This window comes from Phragmites australis, chromosome 2 (genome assembly GCF_958298935.1).
Source record: "Phragmites australis chromosome 2, lpPhrAust1.1, whole genome shotgun sequence".
Classification (NCBI taxonomy): Eukaryota; Viridiplantae; Streptophyta; class Magnoliopsida; order Poales; family Poaceae; genus Phragmites; species Phragmites australis.
The window spans coordinates 47,068,871-47,084,444 of record NC_084922.1 but is presented as its reverse complement, the minus strand read 5'-3'; the positions used below and the strand labels follow the sequence as shown (position 1 = coordinate 47,084,444).

Genomic DNA, 15,574 nt, shown 5'->3' with positions numbered 1-15,574 from the left:
TTCATTACCTCCTTTATTTTCGTGGTGGGGAAGCCGGGGAGGAAGGCAGAGGCGGAGAACCCAAAGCGCGGGAGGCTGGCGCGTGGGACCCAGTGACACGTGGCGGGTTTCTGTAGATTGACTGATCGGTGGGTCCTCGTACAAGACTGGCCGGCGAGGTGTGTGGTCGGTGGGCGGATGTGTAGGGCCCCAGCGTCGGATGGCACCAGTTGGCCGTTGCTTGCAGATATATATATATATACTAGTGGAGACCGGCGTGCCCTTGCACGCCGACAATAAAGATTGAAGCAGCAGCAATAATGATAGTTACAGTTCAAAATGCTAGTGAAAGATATACATATAAATTTAGGAAGATAGTAATCTTTACAGGATCTAGATTGATATAACATAGACATTAAAAACACTGCTAGGGTATTAAATTTAATATTATAAGGGTTTGTGCCTTACTATAAAGCTATATTAACAACAAAAGAACAGTAGTGCGCGGGAGGGTTCAACATTAAGTTTGTATTTACAATCATATCGCGAACATGTGTTGCTGATGATGTCCATGGCACAGGATGAAGCTATATTAACAGCAAAAGAAATTTAGTCCCTGGATGGTGAGGCGCAGAAGAACAGTGTTGATCACGCAGCAAGGTTTAGCATTAAGTTATATTTACAACTATATCGGCAACAGGAGGTGCTGGTGTTGTCGATGCCATAAGACAAACTTATATTGACAGCAAAAGGAATTGAGTCCCTGGAAACAATCTTGGTGGCATAGGATGAAGTTCCATTAACAGCAAAAGCAATTCAACTCCTGGGTAGTAAACTGCAGGAGAAGAACAAAAACAGTAAAGAGAAGGCTGCAGCAAAAGAAAGAAAAGTGAATATGAGAGAATTAAAACTAAAGAGGTTGTGGTTGCTGACACTGGAAGGTTATTAACGTTTGGTGGAGGGATTGTCATTGCCGCTGCCGGAAAGAGCGGAAGAGTAATGTCTATATGTTGTAAAGATTGTAAAGTATGAAATGTGTTAAAGTAGGATACTGGTATAATGAACAAAATAGTGAAGGTGTGTGTGATATACTAACTTAGCAGTTATCTTAGAGAGGTCATCTTGCAGCTCCTCATCGGCGAGATCATCATTTGTATCTAAAATCTGTTAAAAAAAATAAAGGGAGGACAAATGTTTGTAAATATGTATACAGAGAGAATAGGTAGTGTAGAACATATCTGGTCAAGAAAACATTGTGATATGAAAAACAGGTAGAGATAAACACTGGTGTGATGATATAAATCACCTGCTGGTTTGGATCTTTGTTCTTGAACAAGCGTTTACGCACATTTTGCTGTTTTGCGTCAAAGTTTGCTTCAGCACTGCATCTCATAAGGTTGAAGATCTAAGTGCGTAAGTATAATATGTGATGAACTGTGTCAATAGGAATGTAGAGTGGGAGCTGCAATAAACAAAAAGTAGGAAACATATTTGTCTTATGACGAAGAGGTCTTTGTTTTAGACAACGTAAGTGTTGGTGAGAGCTTTGGTGGCGGGGTATCTTTTATGTTCTAGAATATAACAAAATTCAGTAGTGATTAGATTGGGAGAAAGCTTGCTGGTAAGTACAACATATGGAATATAAGAATGTACACCTGAGGAAGAGCAGGGATGTTGATTTGGTGGGGCTCTTCTAATGATGGATCAGCAGCTGTTGTAGCCTCATACGAATCACCTTTGCGCTTCATCCCAGTAAGTCTAGGAGTGGGATTTGTAACTGTTGGAATTGTAGGTTGCCTGCCGTATGCACAATTGATGGCATTCACTTGATATGATCGGTGGGCTCTCTCAAAGCATTTGTTAGTCACATTGATTGTCAGCAGATATTTTTGTGATACTAAAGATGTTATCTGGGTTGGAATTTCATCAGCTTTGTGACATGACCTCATTAGCATTTTGACATCTTTGTGGACAAGGCGCTGTCCCATAGCTCCGAAGAATAAGAATTCTGCTTCATCTGTTCCGTCAGTTCCAATCAAGCATATTTTGTATCTAAAGACAATTAAAGTATTAGGTAATTGTATTAGAAACTGTGGTATGTAAGTTTGAAGAAAGGAATTGTAAGATATTTTTGTTGAATATGTGAATGTGTTATTACTTGAATGTACAACCAGTACAGGCGCAGTGTGGGCACTTGTAGTCATTTTCATGTGGCAGTGATGTTTTGATGCATCGATTGCAAGAAGGAAACCACCATGATATGAATGGATCTATCCTTGAGATAGTGACGACACACCGAAATCCTTCACGTTGTAGATTAGGGAAAATTAGTTAGTGACTGGATGAGTAGTGCAGAATGTAAATAGGAACAAAACAGATAACAGCAAGTATAAGTGCGAGCTGCACTTAGCTGGAAAGTCGTATGGGCTAATTTGAAGAAGTTCATAGAGAGTTTTTTGCTGCAGTTCGACATTGGTACTGTGAGAGGGCTGTTGTTGTTGAATGGGTGTGGTGCGCTGTATAGGATGGAAATGACCACCGAGGCTATGGAAAAGGGGAAAAGCAACTTTAGGGTGGCTCAAGATGTAGGTAAAACAAACAACAGGAATATATGATGTAGTATGAGGGCAATATGAATGCATTTAGGTGCAGCGGTCGTACCCGTGGAAAAAATCATCGACCTCAGGGACTTCAGGATTGATATACCAGCGGCACGCTGTGTTGCCACTTAACAAATGTTCACCTGGAAAATAAGACAAAGGTTATGATAGGTGAATGGTAACTGTATCCGCTTTAATTTGTTTTGGAGTAATGTTATATGTAGAAAGTAATGTAAGTGTAAAAATAAAGATGGTAACTGAAGTTAATTTGAGAAGAGGGATATAAAATTATAGCCTTATTTTTACATTGCTTATGTCATTCGACGATAGGTATTTCTGCTAAAATGTTGGGTGTACTATTATCTTAAGCAGGGAATAGGAAATATGCTTTTTTTTCTTGCCCTCGGCCCCCTCCTCTTACAATACCAATGCGAAAGGAAAAGTATGTCTTGGATAGAATAGTTAAAGTAAAAGGGATCATGAAAATTCAGAGCAGTGAAACTGAGCAATGATATATGAGGAAAAAATGCTTGTGTTAAGAACAAATGCAAATCTTGAGAAGGCTGCTATTAAAGGATTACCGATGCAGAAAGAAGTATTCTTAAGCGCAAATGAGTAAGATTCAGATAAAAAAAGAGGGTAATACGTATGTAAAATTTTGTCTTGAGTCAAATAAGAGTTAATAAATTTGAAAATAATCTGAAGTAAATTGTATGTTTGTAACACTTGATAAACATACCAATAAAGATAACAAAGAGTGTACAGTGTTGGGTAAGCTCATATATCTGATCATGCTGAAACTGAGAAGCTCTTTGATTTGATAAATACCGAAGGTAAAGCGAAAACAGGAAGCTAATATTACCTGTATGTATTTTTTTTTACGCTTCACATTTGCCAATTGGTATATCTGTTAAAAATCCAAGTGCACTATTGTGCTAAATAGTAAGTACCAAAGATCCTTATTTTCTGTCATTTTTTATGTTTTTTTCTCGTGCACGAGGAGTTTACAACGGAAGATATGTTTGAGGCATAGTAATTAAAGTAAAAGGGATGGTGGAAAATCAGATCACTGAAAATAACCAATAATATGTGGAAAATAACAAGTATTCTAAAAAGAAATGCAAACATATACAAAACTGTTATTAGAGAAGCAGCAATTCTACGAGAAATATGTTTACACATACAACTGAATAATATTCAGATAAAAAAGACGAATATACATCGAAAGTATGATCTCCAAGTGGGCGAATGTGGTTATTATATGATATATCAAGTTGTGTGCTGTGAATATTGCAATAAAAACATCACTGTCATGCAACATGTTGATGAAATAGTGATTTTTTAAGATTCAGACTTAAAGATGAAACCATGTTGTTATATTTGTGGGAGAAAATTGCTGGTCATACAGGGAGTGAATTTTCACAGCGAAGAAGCAGAGTTATTTGTGAGAATTAATAAAGCTAAAAGTAACTCGAATCGAATCGTACCTTTGTAAGATTTCATAAGCATACCAACAAAGATGACAATCACTGGATGGTCTTGGCTGAGCTGGCATATCTGATCGGAATCAAACTCAGAAGCTCTTTGGCCCCATAAATTTAATTTCATTTCATAGTTGCTGTAAACAGATGGGAAAATAATTTTTATAAACACATGTATTTGAGGTATGGGTATATCAGATTTTAAGAGGGAAAACTGAGGAAAAGCAAATAAAGATAAGATCGTGTAATGCACCTTGAATCTTTCAATGTAATAGTTCTTCGGAGTGTAGGCCTTTGCTGATTTTGAAGCTGAATGGTGGCTAGCTCAGAAATTTCTGTGATCATTCCAATTACATCTGTCAAATAGCAGGCATTAAGTAAGTATATAGTGCTATAACTGCATATGATGACACATATTAAGGTTAAGATATGTAGGGGCTTAAGCTAATTGGAGGGATAAACCGATGAAACGCTTGGTTTCACCAACAAGCATAGGTAGATCAACAAAGTTTGTCAGGCTGTAGGTATAGAGTGGGAAATCGGCTGGAGCATCATGGTTTTCCTCAATTAAGGTATGGCAGGTGATGTCAATCATAAACTCTGATTCGACAGGTCTATAAGTGGTCTTAGATTTTAAAACTCTAAACCTCCTGAATGTATATATTTTTCCTTCTGTAAGTAATGACTTTTTAGTCTCAATATTGTCAGCTGCGATTTCAGCATACATTGCAGTGCCCTGCAGTATGGACATATAAAGAGGAGCAAAGAGAATTTAGATTACAAACAGTATAGGATTGAGTAATAGTGGTTCAAAGTATGTTATGTGAAACTTTTAGTACCTCAGCATCAACAAGCACGAGATCGACATGACGTATTTGACCATCATCTGTTCCTCCACGATAGTCCCACATCCTTGATACCTTTGTGCAAATGCTCCAATGTCTGCCTTGTGGGTTTATATCTTTAAGTATGAATGTTGACATGGTCTGTTGCAGATAAAATAATGAAAGCAGGTGTATACAAATAATGTAAGAATCATAGTGCATATCCAACATGATTAAACCACTGGTTGTGCAATGCAAGGACAGACAGTTATTTAACAAAGGGGAATTAGTGATAAATAGAACATCATGAATAATCACAGATAAAGCATTACATGTTTACAGGCAAAGGTATACATATTTATATGTAAACTACGTAGAGAATCTATGATAAGGATGCAAAAATTTCAGTGTACACTATGTTTTTGGTTTTTGAACCATATGTACCATCTTCATTTTCAATCAAGACAGTAAGACCTCTCTTGGATGTAACTCGTGACACAGCAACATAAAGTTGGCCATGGGTGAAAACAGGAGTCTTTAAGTAAACACCAACATTGTCAAGAGTTTGCCCTTAGCTTTTATTTATAGTCATAGCATAGAATATTTTAACAGGAAATTGACGTCGTTGAACACTAAATGGCATCTTGTTTTTTTGTGAAGACAAAACTATCCTGGGTATGTAAACAGTTTGACCAATATTTTTGCCAGTTATAATAATAGCTTCGATGACAAGCTCGGCGAGGTTTTTAACAATAAGCCGTGTTCCATTGCACAATCCTTCAGTTTGGCTAAGATTACGTAATAACATGATAGGAACACCCTTTTTTTAACACAAGTTCATGTTCTGGGAAGTTGTTAAATTTAAGTGAATTAAGGAACTCGATAGGGTAGAGTAGGTCTGGGTCCCCAACTATATCTGTTGATTTGGAAATTGTGTCAGAACTTAAGTATTGTTTTTCTTGACCTGGAACAAGGGACAAAATATATGAGTTTACCTCATCAGCAACCTCATTTGTAGGTGTTAATATAGCGCGTCTACACAAATATGATGCATTGGAAAATTGCGCTCTAAAATCTGGGTAAACAGAAGCAATAATAGAAGCAATTTTGTCACCATCTGTATGAAGCAAAAAATTAGAAGGTATCTCTATCCATGTTGGCTCAGACTCATTATCATGTTTTTCAGTAGGTATTTTTCCTTCCCCAATATCAAGTACCCATTTGCTAAACTCAGCAATTTCATATTGCACAACAATATCAAGATCGGGTGAAGATAGCCTCATATTAGTTGTTAATTTTAAGACAGTGACATGATACCACAATGAAGAATTAGTAATTGAAGCATTCACTATTTGAGATCAAGTATCACGTTCTATAACAGGAAGAATTTATCTTAAATCACCACCAAGTATAATCACTTTGCCACCAAAGACAAGATGCTCTGCTTTGGGATCCTGTCCACCTATAATATCACGCAAAGTTCTGTCTAGAGTTTCAAAACATTTCCTATGGGTCATTAGAGCTTCATCCCAGATAACTAATGAGGTTTTATGGATTAGCTCAGCTAGCATCGTTCCTCTTTTTATATCACAAACAGTATCATCATCAATATTAAGCGGTATTTTAAACCGGGAATGAGCAGTTCTTCCACCAGGTAAGAGCAAAGCTGCGACACCGGAAGACGCTACAGTGAGGACAATTCTTCCCTTTGCTCTTAAAAATGATGCAATCGCATTCCAAAGAAATGTTTTTTCAGTACCACCAAAACCCGAAACAAAGAAGAATCCAGGAACTTCATTAGAGGCACAATTAACTATTTGTTTAAAAGCTTCCATTTGTTCTGGATTTAAACGACTACACAAGGATGCTGATTCCATTTCTAACTCAGATAAGTTGTAAGACATCTCATCATCTATAAGTCTATTCGCGAAATACTGTGAAGTTTTTTCGCTCTTGGTAGGCAAATTGTAGTCTTTTATATTGGCTCCATGCTTATTAAGTAAAATAGATATCTCATCAAGAATAATGTCTTTTAGTTCAGGCAAAGGGAGGCTAAAATTTGGGTTTCTCAAAGTTTCTTTGAGTCGACGCTGAATATCACCTCCTAAGTAAAACCAAATTTTTTCAAAGAGTGAAAATTCATCTTTGACATCACAAAATAACAACATAGTAACAAAAAGTTGTCTAAGCTGAGGTGATGAACCCCACGTAATTGCTTCGTTAAAAGCATTAAGCCACTCAGTATCATCTCCTAAAAGACCACGAGCTGCACATGTTTCTTTGAACGTATTATAGACTATTCCTTGATAAGTCCTAATGTCTTTGTAGCTTTTTGCACCTTTCGCAATCATCAGTAACATTCTTAAAAAGTATCGTTCTCCAGCACTGGGGTGCACAAAATATAGCCGTCCTATTTTAAAACCATGGCGTCTTTCGTTCCACACCCTATCTGTTTCATCCCATGTAAATAAGGTAGGATATTCGCAATAAGTTAAACTATTTCCTTGTTGGTATCTTTGGTTAGCTAAAAACCACTCTATTAACATAGTTCGTTTCACACGATCATTCGCTACAACTGCAGACAGATTATCGGTATCTCTATAAGTTACCCAATTTTCGTCAGGTAAGTGAACAGGCAATCGTTCTACAGCCGGAACATGTACATGTATTTCATAATCAAATAAACGCCAACATGCATCTTGCTCACAAATATATCGACAATCTAAGTATTCCTTTACTTCATCAACAGCTCTAGTTGTAGCATCCATAGGTGTATCTTGACCCCTTTGTATCCGCTCAAGATAAACTTTTGCACAATCAGGGCCCTTTGTAACATATTTGAACAAATATTTTAAAACATGCGTCCTGTTACAATACTCAACATTAATGTGAGCTTGAAACTTTTTAAGGAGGGTCATGTTATAAGGGACTACCCATCGGTTATCTAAATCGGCATTTCCTTTCTTAATGTACCTCCCATTATCAGAACGTTTGTATATAGCAAAGCCCTCGTCGTCGATTCTAGTTTCATTAGAAAATGGTTTCGGGTAGCCTTTAGAGCAAATGGCATTCTTCATACAGGGACAACTTGGGTTTTGTGCGCCACAAGGACCATGTATCATATGCTCTGCAATGAGAGCATAGCCGAGGGGATCAACTTCTGGATCTGGGATCTCAGCACTGATGAAAGAATCTATGTATTTAGCCGCAGGAATTGCTGCTACGTGACGGAACCATAAGAGCATATGCGCATGTGGCAAGCCACGTTTTTGGAATTCAACAGTGTGAAGCACTGTTGAACGGGAACAAATCCAACAAAAGGTAAGACATGGGAAACAGAAGCAAACCAAATAAGAATGGTAAAACGAAGCAAAATAAATGGGTGGGAACTAAAGACAAAAGTGTAGCAAGTGAGCAGGCAACACACCTGCATTAATAGGGCCAAAGGGCATATCACTTGATATCTCCAAGCATCTCTTGTAATTTCATGTGATATACCCTAACAACAATATCGGCCCTATCAGTGTGTTTTTGACCACGTTCAAATCTAAGGGCTTCAGCAATTTTAGGCCATTTTGGGTTACATGTGAATGTCAAAAATATATCTGTAATGCCATAGACTCTAGTTATTGCAACTGCATCATGGAAGTTTTGAATCATGTAGCGTCTACCTCCGGTATGGCTTGCAAGAAGATACATGCGTTTACCTACAGCATTGCCATCTATAGAACCATTTGTTACAGCATCAACGATTCCTTGGAATTGTTCTACTCTAAGCTTGTCCTGATTGTCAATAATCCATTGTAATCTATTCTCATCAATACAAGCTCGGGCATCAACCTTAGCCTGCGAAGATAATCTACCACAGCATAGATAGGGATTTGGTTGGTTTCTTCTATAGTGAAAGCAATATCGGTAGTAATCTTGCATTGTCATTTTATTTCGAGCATTTGACCTTGTCAAATCAGCACCGACATACGGAACACCTACTTGGAAACCACGTTCACCATATGGGAATAATAGTGGATATTGCAAGGCCATGAGAGCAAGATGAAGTACTGATATTTGGCGAAGACCACCATCAAGACAATCGACTATTATGTCACGTTTAAAAGTATCAAGCGAGAAATCCGCAACCACTAATAAAGCAAGTTCATCACATGTTGGGAGGTTATATTGCACGGGGTCACCATCACAGGCACCAATGATTCTGATGGCCAAATTTTCGTCAGGATACTCTTTTAATCGATCTCTTGCCATTCTAAATTTTTTCACTAAAGGATTATATTGATCCAACATCTGTAACAAACCTTTGATGATCTCTTTATCTAACTCACCATCTAGTGTTTCAGCTGGATCTAACGCATGGATCCTATTTGTCACTTCGTTTTCAGTATCATAGATATAAAGCTCAACGAACCATGGCGCCTCACCCTCTGTTGGAAGCAAAGATCCAATACGATGATGGATTTGTCCATTAATACGGAATACATACGGACCTCGACCTCTATTTATAGCATTGTCTATTCTAGCACCCTTGAGCTAAAAGCAAATAAACAATTATATTGTCGGATTTGTTTCAGAAATTTCTTGCATCGAGGTTCGTCATCGTATTTTAAGAGGTCTCGTAGAAAGGGTGGACATTCTCTAAACGGTGGAATTTAAACTTTCCCACCTTTACAACATAGGTTATAAACTGGTCCTCGTCCCCTGGCAGTAGACGATCCTTGTACAGATTCTATATACCAGATTAAAGCATGGCAATGATCACATTGAAAATCTGGAGATCCAAAATATGACCTCCCGCGATAAGTTTCTGTGTATTGAAAGCAACACACAGGCAAACATAATAAGAAATAGTGCCATATGTCGACATTTAGAAACGCCAAGGGCAATCCTATGTATGTGCCTATACCTTTTAAATAATCTATATACTCCTGTGTGAAGCGCGCATATAGGGTAGTCACAACACAACCATCGCTTGGTCCTATCGAGAAAACAAGGCAACTCATCGCATTAAGAACTCCTAATAGATAATCAAACCAACCTTAACGTTATGAAATCTATACAAAAACTACCTGGCAATTTCACGCTGATGATTATCTAACCTTCGACGCTTATGACGGTTGTCTGTTGCCACATCAGGAGGCAAAGATGGATACTTAACGGGTCCTCTTTATACCCGATCCCAACAACACAAAGACAGGGGGAGCGGGGAGAGACATAAATAAGAATTTATGCACCGAAAAAGATAATACAAAACATAAGTAAGGAAATACGAGGCAGTGCACATACTTGGGTTGCTACGTGAAACTCGAGGCATTGCTGAAACGACTATTAACTTGAATGGCCGAAAAAAACCAAACAGACAACGATAAAGCAAGTGCGCAAATAAACAACATATTGTAAAACAGTTAAAGTTACCTAGAAGTGAACAAGCTGCACCAATAATGATGCACAACATATAAAAGCACAGAGCAGCTATGCTGTGTACATAGGTATAGCACTTACCACAACAAAGCCTAACGAAGGAAAGAACAATGACAGGAAATGAAAGAATTATCTTATTAATAGACATGTGAATAAACAAAAAAAAGATTACATGATAAATAATGCTTATAAACTACTATGAACAAGCATAAAAAGAAGGCATACGTTTAGAACCATGGACGACCGGAAAGGATGTCGGCAAGGGGAAATCGGCTCACTCATACTCTCAGGAAACATATCCTAAAAACAGACAAATCGATCAACAACACCGGCCCAACTCACAGCACCAGCCACAAGTTGGATAGCCGAGTGTGCCACTCTCCTATAGTACAACAAAGCCTGATAGCTGTAATCAAGTACCAAAAACCCATAAAGACCTTGCAGGTAACTTACAGCTTGGAATGCTGCCTGCTCATAAGGAGCCATATAAGTTATATGAGGACAATTCCAAAAAAAACACACGACAACCAGTAACATCTGTGTGCAAAGGCGGCAATTCTATCTCTACACCAGCTAGAATAGATCCATCATCAGCGACCTCACACAAATAATAAGCAGATACCGATTGGCACCGACTGACCACAGCCTGTAATAAAGAAACATAGGACGCACCCACGACAAACATCCTAGAGTAGAAAACAAAAAGCAAAATAAAAAAGTAAAAAAAAAACCCAAAGGATCAGCACAAATTGAATACAAGAAATAACAATATAAAAAAAATGTAATCAATAAATAAATAACAGTACTTATATAAAGCGTTACCTTAAATACGAAAAGATAGCCTGAACACGTAAGATATAAAGATCAGCAATGAGCCAAGAAACTGCAGACAGATGATACCAATGACAAAGGTGAAACTCGCACACCTGCAAAACACATCAGTCTAAAAATAAGTAACCATCTATATACCAAACATAAAAGGATACTTACAAATAGGGGAAAATGTAGACGTCTAAATGAAACAACCACCAATTCATAGATGACAACAACACGACATGAATTCCGCTCCAGCAAACAAGGAACAAAACATAGTGCAGTAACAAAAAACAAACAAAAAAAGAAAAAGAAAAAGAAAACGCTTTCATAAAGGATCATAACAATCAATCTAATGTGATTTCGCTCATACGCAAGAAATGAACAAAGAGGTACATATCCTATAGAGCCTAATATACTACCATCTTATAATTATAGTAGGCATATAAACACCATAAACTATCAAATAACAATTCTATTTGAAAACCATCACCAACCAAGCAACAACCAATCCTTGATATACATCTCTGACATTCATCTAACAGCCCTCTTGCAATAAAATAAGTAACTACAGACATGTAGGATGTACGATGTATCACACAAATTGAATACAAGAAATAACATTATACAAAAAAATGTAATAAATAAATAAATAACAGTACTTATATAAAGCGTTACCTTAAATACGAAAAGATAGCCTGAACACATAAGATATAAAGATCAGCAACGAGCCAAGAAGCTGGAGACAGATGATACCAATGACAAAGGTGAAACTCGCACACCTGCAAAACACATCAGTCTAAAAATAAGTAACCATCTATATACTAAACATAAAAGGATACTTACAAATAGGGAAAAATGTAGACGTCTAAATGAAACAACCACCAATTCATAGATGACAACAACATGACATGAATTCCGCTCCAGCAAACAAGGGACAGAACATAGTGCAGTAACAAAAAACAAACAAAAAAAGAAAAAAAAGAAAACACTTTCATAAAGGATCATAACAATCAATCTAGTGTGATTTCGCTCATACGCAAGAAATGAACAAAGAGGTACATATCCTATAGAGCCTAATATACTATTATCTTATAATTCTAGTAGGCATATAAACACCATAAACTATCAAATAACAATTCTATTTGAAAACCATCAGCAACCAAGCAACAACCAATCCTTGATATATATCTCTGACATTCATCTAACAGCCCTCTTCCAATAAAATAAGTAACTACAGACATGTAGGATGTACTAATATAAAAATAGAATGAATAAATGAGTAATCATATTTATGGAAAACCTCTCCTTCAATAAAGGCACATAACCTGATGAACCCAGACACCCCACCTTCAACAATGAGCAAGAAAACCAGTAAACCAAACTTCCAGACAGTCTATAGGCAAATGAACCGATCACGAAGCAGAACGTCGCAGCCCTCCAGCACATAAGAACAAAAAAATAATAAGTAACCGTAGCTATAACAAGGATTTTTAAAAATAATATCAAATTAAAAAACCATGTACACGAATAAATAAAGTGACCACCAACTCAAAAGTAACAATACCGAAATAATGAGGTTCACTGGAAGAACCAAACTCCAAGGCACAATACATTAACCTTGATCATAATAAGTATATAAGAATTATACTAAGAAAGGTGAACAACGCATCCTAGGTAGCTTTACTCATGTGTAAAGAATCAACAAAGGCAGACATATTCTATAAAGCTTATCATGCTACAAGCTCATAGTACCAACAGTAACACAAGTAATACAAGCTATCTAACAATAAGTATATCTGTAAACAAGCAGCACATTTCTTTCACGTATGCAACGAACAGCACCATCCTTTACCAAACACTAAAAGCTTAAACATTGAGTATAAATAATGAGATGAGAGAATGAATATTACCTTTGCAACACAATATGTTCATAGCCAGAGCCAAACGAGCGCTACACTATAAACCTGCAACACCTAAAAAAAGAAGAGGCAAAACACATAAAAAAATGTCACAGCGAAGAAAGGAACCTCTGTTTTCTTCAGTTTTTTTTTTGAAAAAAGGTAGGGACAACCACCCGCAGAGATAACCTAAGAACCGAAATCGAAGGAAGCAAAAAATGAAAGCGACCTGGACAGAACTTTGCAAACCCTACGCAACACCAAAACCGGAAACATCGGGCCCCTCGGACCAACGGGGAAAAAGAACCCGGAAAGAACGAACAAAATTAACACGCAGGCGAAAAGCGCAAAAAGAAAAAGACAGCTACAGATACCAAATCGCTATCCGCATGAACACGAAGACCAGACAAAAAGCGCAAAAAAAAAGAGACACCTCCACATACCAAATCCCCATCCGCACGAACGCGAAGACCAGACACACCATAGGAAAAACCACACCATCCAAGCAATAATCAAATACTGGGACACCAGATCTCACCAACCGGAGAGGGAGCGGAGCGAGAAGGACAAGCAAAATAAACAATGCAGACACCGGATCTCACCGAAACAAGCAAGAACACAACGCTGCACTGAGCTCACGACAGAAACGAGGAAACCAAAGAGCAAAACAGTGAAGACCGACGCCGGAGCCTCCGATGCTCGATGAGTATTTACCCTTCCCTACGGACAGCGCAACCACCACAAACATTAGCTAACTAATGAAGAGCAGGCACGTGTACCGCACTAAAGGCGCTCGCCAAAATCAGCACGCGCGGTGCGTAGCGCTGGGCAGGTGCGAGAAGCTTCAGCTGAGCCAAACAACCGGAGCCGCTAATTAACGATCCAACGATTAAAAAAAATGAATGACGTGGCCAGGCTGAGAACACGCCTATTCGACCAGGAATAAAGTATTAGATATATATATAGAGAGAGGACACCTATTCTATACTCCTAGTAGTATGTACTCCCACATGTAATATACCACCTAAACAAACACTTTATACTCTTTTATCATTTTTAGTATACTCTAATACTAATTCTAAGATACTCCAATATGAGTTGTATGAAAAAAATTCAATGTTAGCCTTTCATTTTTGCTATATACTCTTTTTTATACATAAAAGAAGTATATACACAAATTATGATAAAAAATCATGAAATTTCATAAAAAAATTCGTGGGATTTGTATTATAGTATCTTATAATTACTAATGAAGTATATTTAAAGTGATAAAGAAGTATAACACATGTGTAAAAATGGTATATGAGAGGTGGGAGTACATACACCTAGGAGTACATACTAGTTTTCCTATATATATATATATATATAACTAGCTATATTTGACTCAATTCACGCATCCGACCCGACCCGAATGACCCGATCCAACCCATCTGCTTAAATTGTGAGTTTTTTTTCTATTTTATTGTCCATGGCGCAGACCAGCACGGACCCGCGCCATTTTTCATGGCGCGGATCCCAGGGGATCGTGGGCATGCGGGAGGGATCTGCTAGGGACGCGGGAAGAGTTGGTCGGGTGCCCTGGCTACAGAAAAACCTATATTATAGCTAGCTACATATTATACTATATATATATATATATATATATATATATATATATATATATATCAAAATTACATGCTTTTTTGAAAATTTGTAAGATTAGGCTATCGTTACCTGTTCATCGTATTAGAACACGATCTCGTTCTACCAACAGGTGACACCTTGTGAGCCTCACTATCAAACCAGCCCAAATTTAATATGGACGGTGACCTGATGGCCACATCAACGTGTCGCCCATTCATCAACTGAGACCTTATTCTCTCCTGGTGAACGAGCAACATCTTCCTCATAGCGCGCCTCAGTGGGCTCATCTAAAAGGTGTTGTCATCTATTCGGGCAAGATCTTGCCGCTATATAATGCGGTCGCGCGCTCCTGGTCGACATCAATAGCTCATTTGTGCCAACGCCTAACCGAGAGAGTGCAGAGAGAGTGAGGAGAGGATGAGAGGAGAGGGAAGGGAATGGAGGAAAAATAAGGGTGAAACCCTACCGGAGAAAAAAGGCATGCTTTTTTACTTTGTTTTTTTTACAAATATGGTAGGGTAGCCACAATGTTGGCTCCTAGAGTCAGTTAATCAATTCTAGTTAAATTATTCCAAATATAACTAAGATTTACTACTGAACATTTTGGTATTCGTTTCAGTCTCCATCACCATTATATATTACAGTGGTTGAATACTAAGCAGTCGTAAGCTAATGTGTTCCTCCTTCACACTCAGCACCACGTCGCTTGGAGATGCTTCTATGAGATAGAAGCTGACGAGAGGAGAATGGCTACGTGCAAGTGCATTCAGAAGGAGTAGCAAAAGATGAGGGATGAATATAACTGCATGAGGCCGATGCCCGTGAGGCGGAGAGGGAGAGGAAGCGGGAGAGGGCATGTCGAGTGCGTAAGGCAGGACCAAAAGCGACGAGAAAGGGAAAATACATATGTTGCACTCAATAGA

The 15,574-nt window shown here is 37.9% G+C and overlaps 1 protein-coding gene and 1 long non-coding RNA gene across 9 annotated transcripts; both read right to left on the bottom strand.

The window, feature by feature from the left end:
* Positions 1–522: 522 nt before the first annotated feature.
* Positions 523–11,911, bottom strand: LOC133909333 (replication factor A protein 1-like). Of its 8 annotated transcripts, none has more exons than XR_009908373.1 (14): positions 10,768–10,820; positions 10,540–10,614; positions 4,900–5,046; positions 4,523–4,796; positions 4,314–4,416; positions 4,067–4,197; positions 2,641–2,722; positions 2,390–2,523; positions 2,138–2,288; positions 1,635–2,031; positions 1,481–1,550; positions 1,286–1,397; positions 1,076–1,143; positions 523–814 (listed from the first exon to the last, which is right to left on the bottom strand). XR_009908373.1 is itself a non-coding variant. In XM_062351723.1 (14 exons), the coding sequence occupies exons 3-13, from the start codon at positions 10,609–10,611 to the stop codon at positions 925–927; spliced, it is 1,617 nt and encodes a 538-aa protein (XP_062207707.1). In that variant the 5' UTR covers positions 10,612–10,614; positions 11,137–11,240; positions 11,806–11,911; the 3' UTR covers positions 523–814; positions 913–924. The 8 variants fall into 8 exon arrangements, 4 of the variants coding, with proteins under 4 accessions (XP_062207707.1, XP_062207704.1, XP_062207705.1 ...); XM_062351723.1 differs by lacking the exons at positions 1,286–1,397; positions 1,481–1,550; positions 10,768–10,820 and adding exons at positions 913–982; positions 11,137–11,240; positions 11,806–11,911; XR_009908374.1 differs by lacking the exon at positions 523–814 and adding an exon at positions 914–982.
* A 529-nt stretch (positions 11,912–12,440) lies between these two features.
* Positions 12,441–13,726, bottom strand: LOC133909335 (uncharacterized). The gene is made up of 3 exons (XR_009908377.1): positions 13,631–13,726; positions 13,041–13,103; positions 12,441–12,565 (listed from the first exon to the last, which is right to left on the bottom strand). It is a non-coding gene; the product is annotated as an uncharacterized LOC133909335 (long non-coding RNA).
* Positions 13,727–15,574: the final 1,848 nt, after the last annotated feature.

Coding starts and splice junctions, on each gene's coding strand:
- LOC133909333 (XM_062351720.1), bottom strand. CDS start 10,800: ATGGCTCCTTATGAGCAGGCAGCATTCCAAGCT. Junction 4,198..4,313: donor ATTACATTGAAAGATTCAAG/GTGCATTACACG, acceptor ATCTGTTTACAG/CAACTATGAAATGAAATTAA. Junction 1,144..1,634: donor ACATCCCTGCTCTTCCTCAG/GTGTACATTCTT, acceptor TTTTTTTAACAG/ATTTTAGATACAAATGATGA.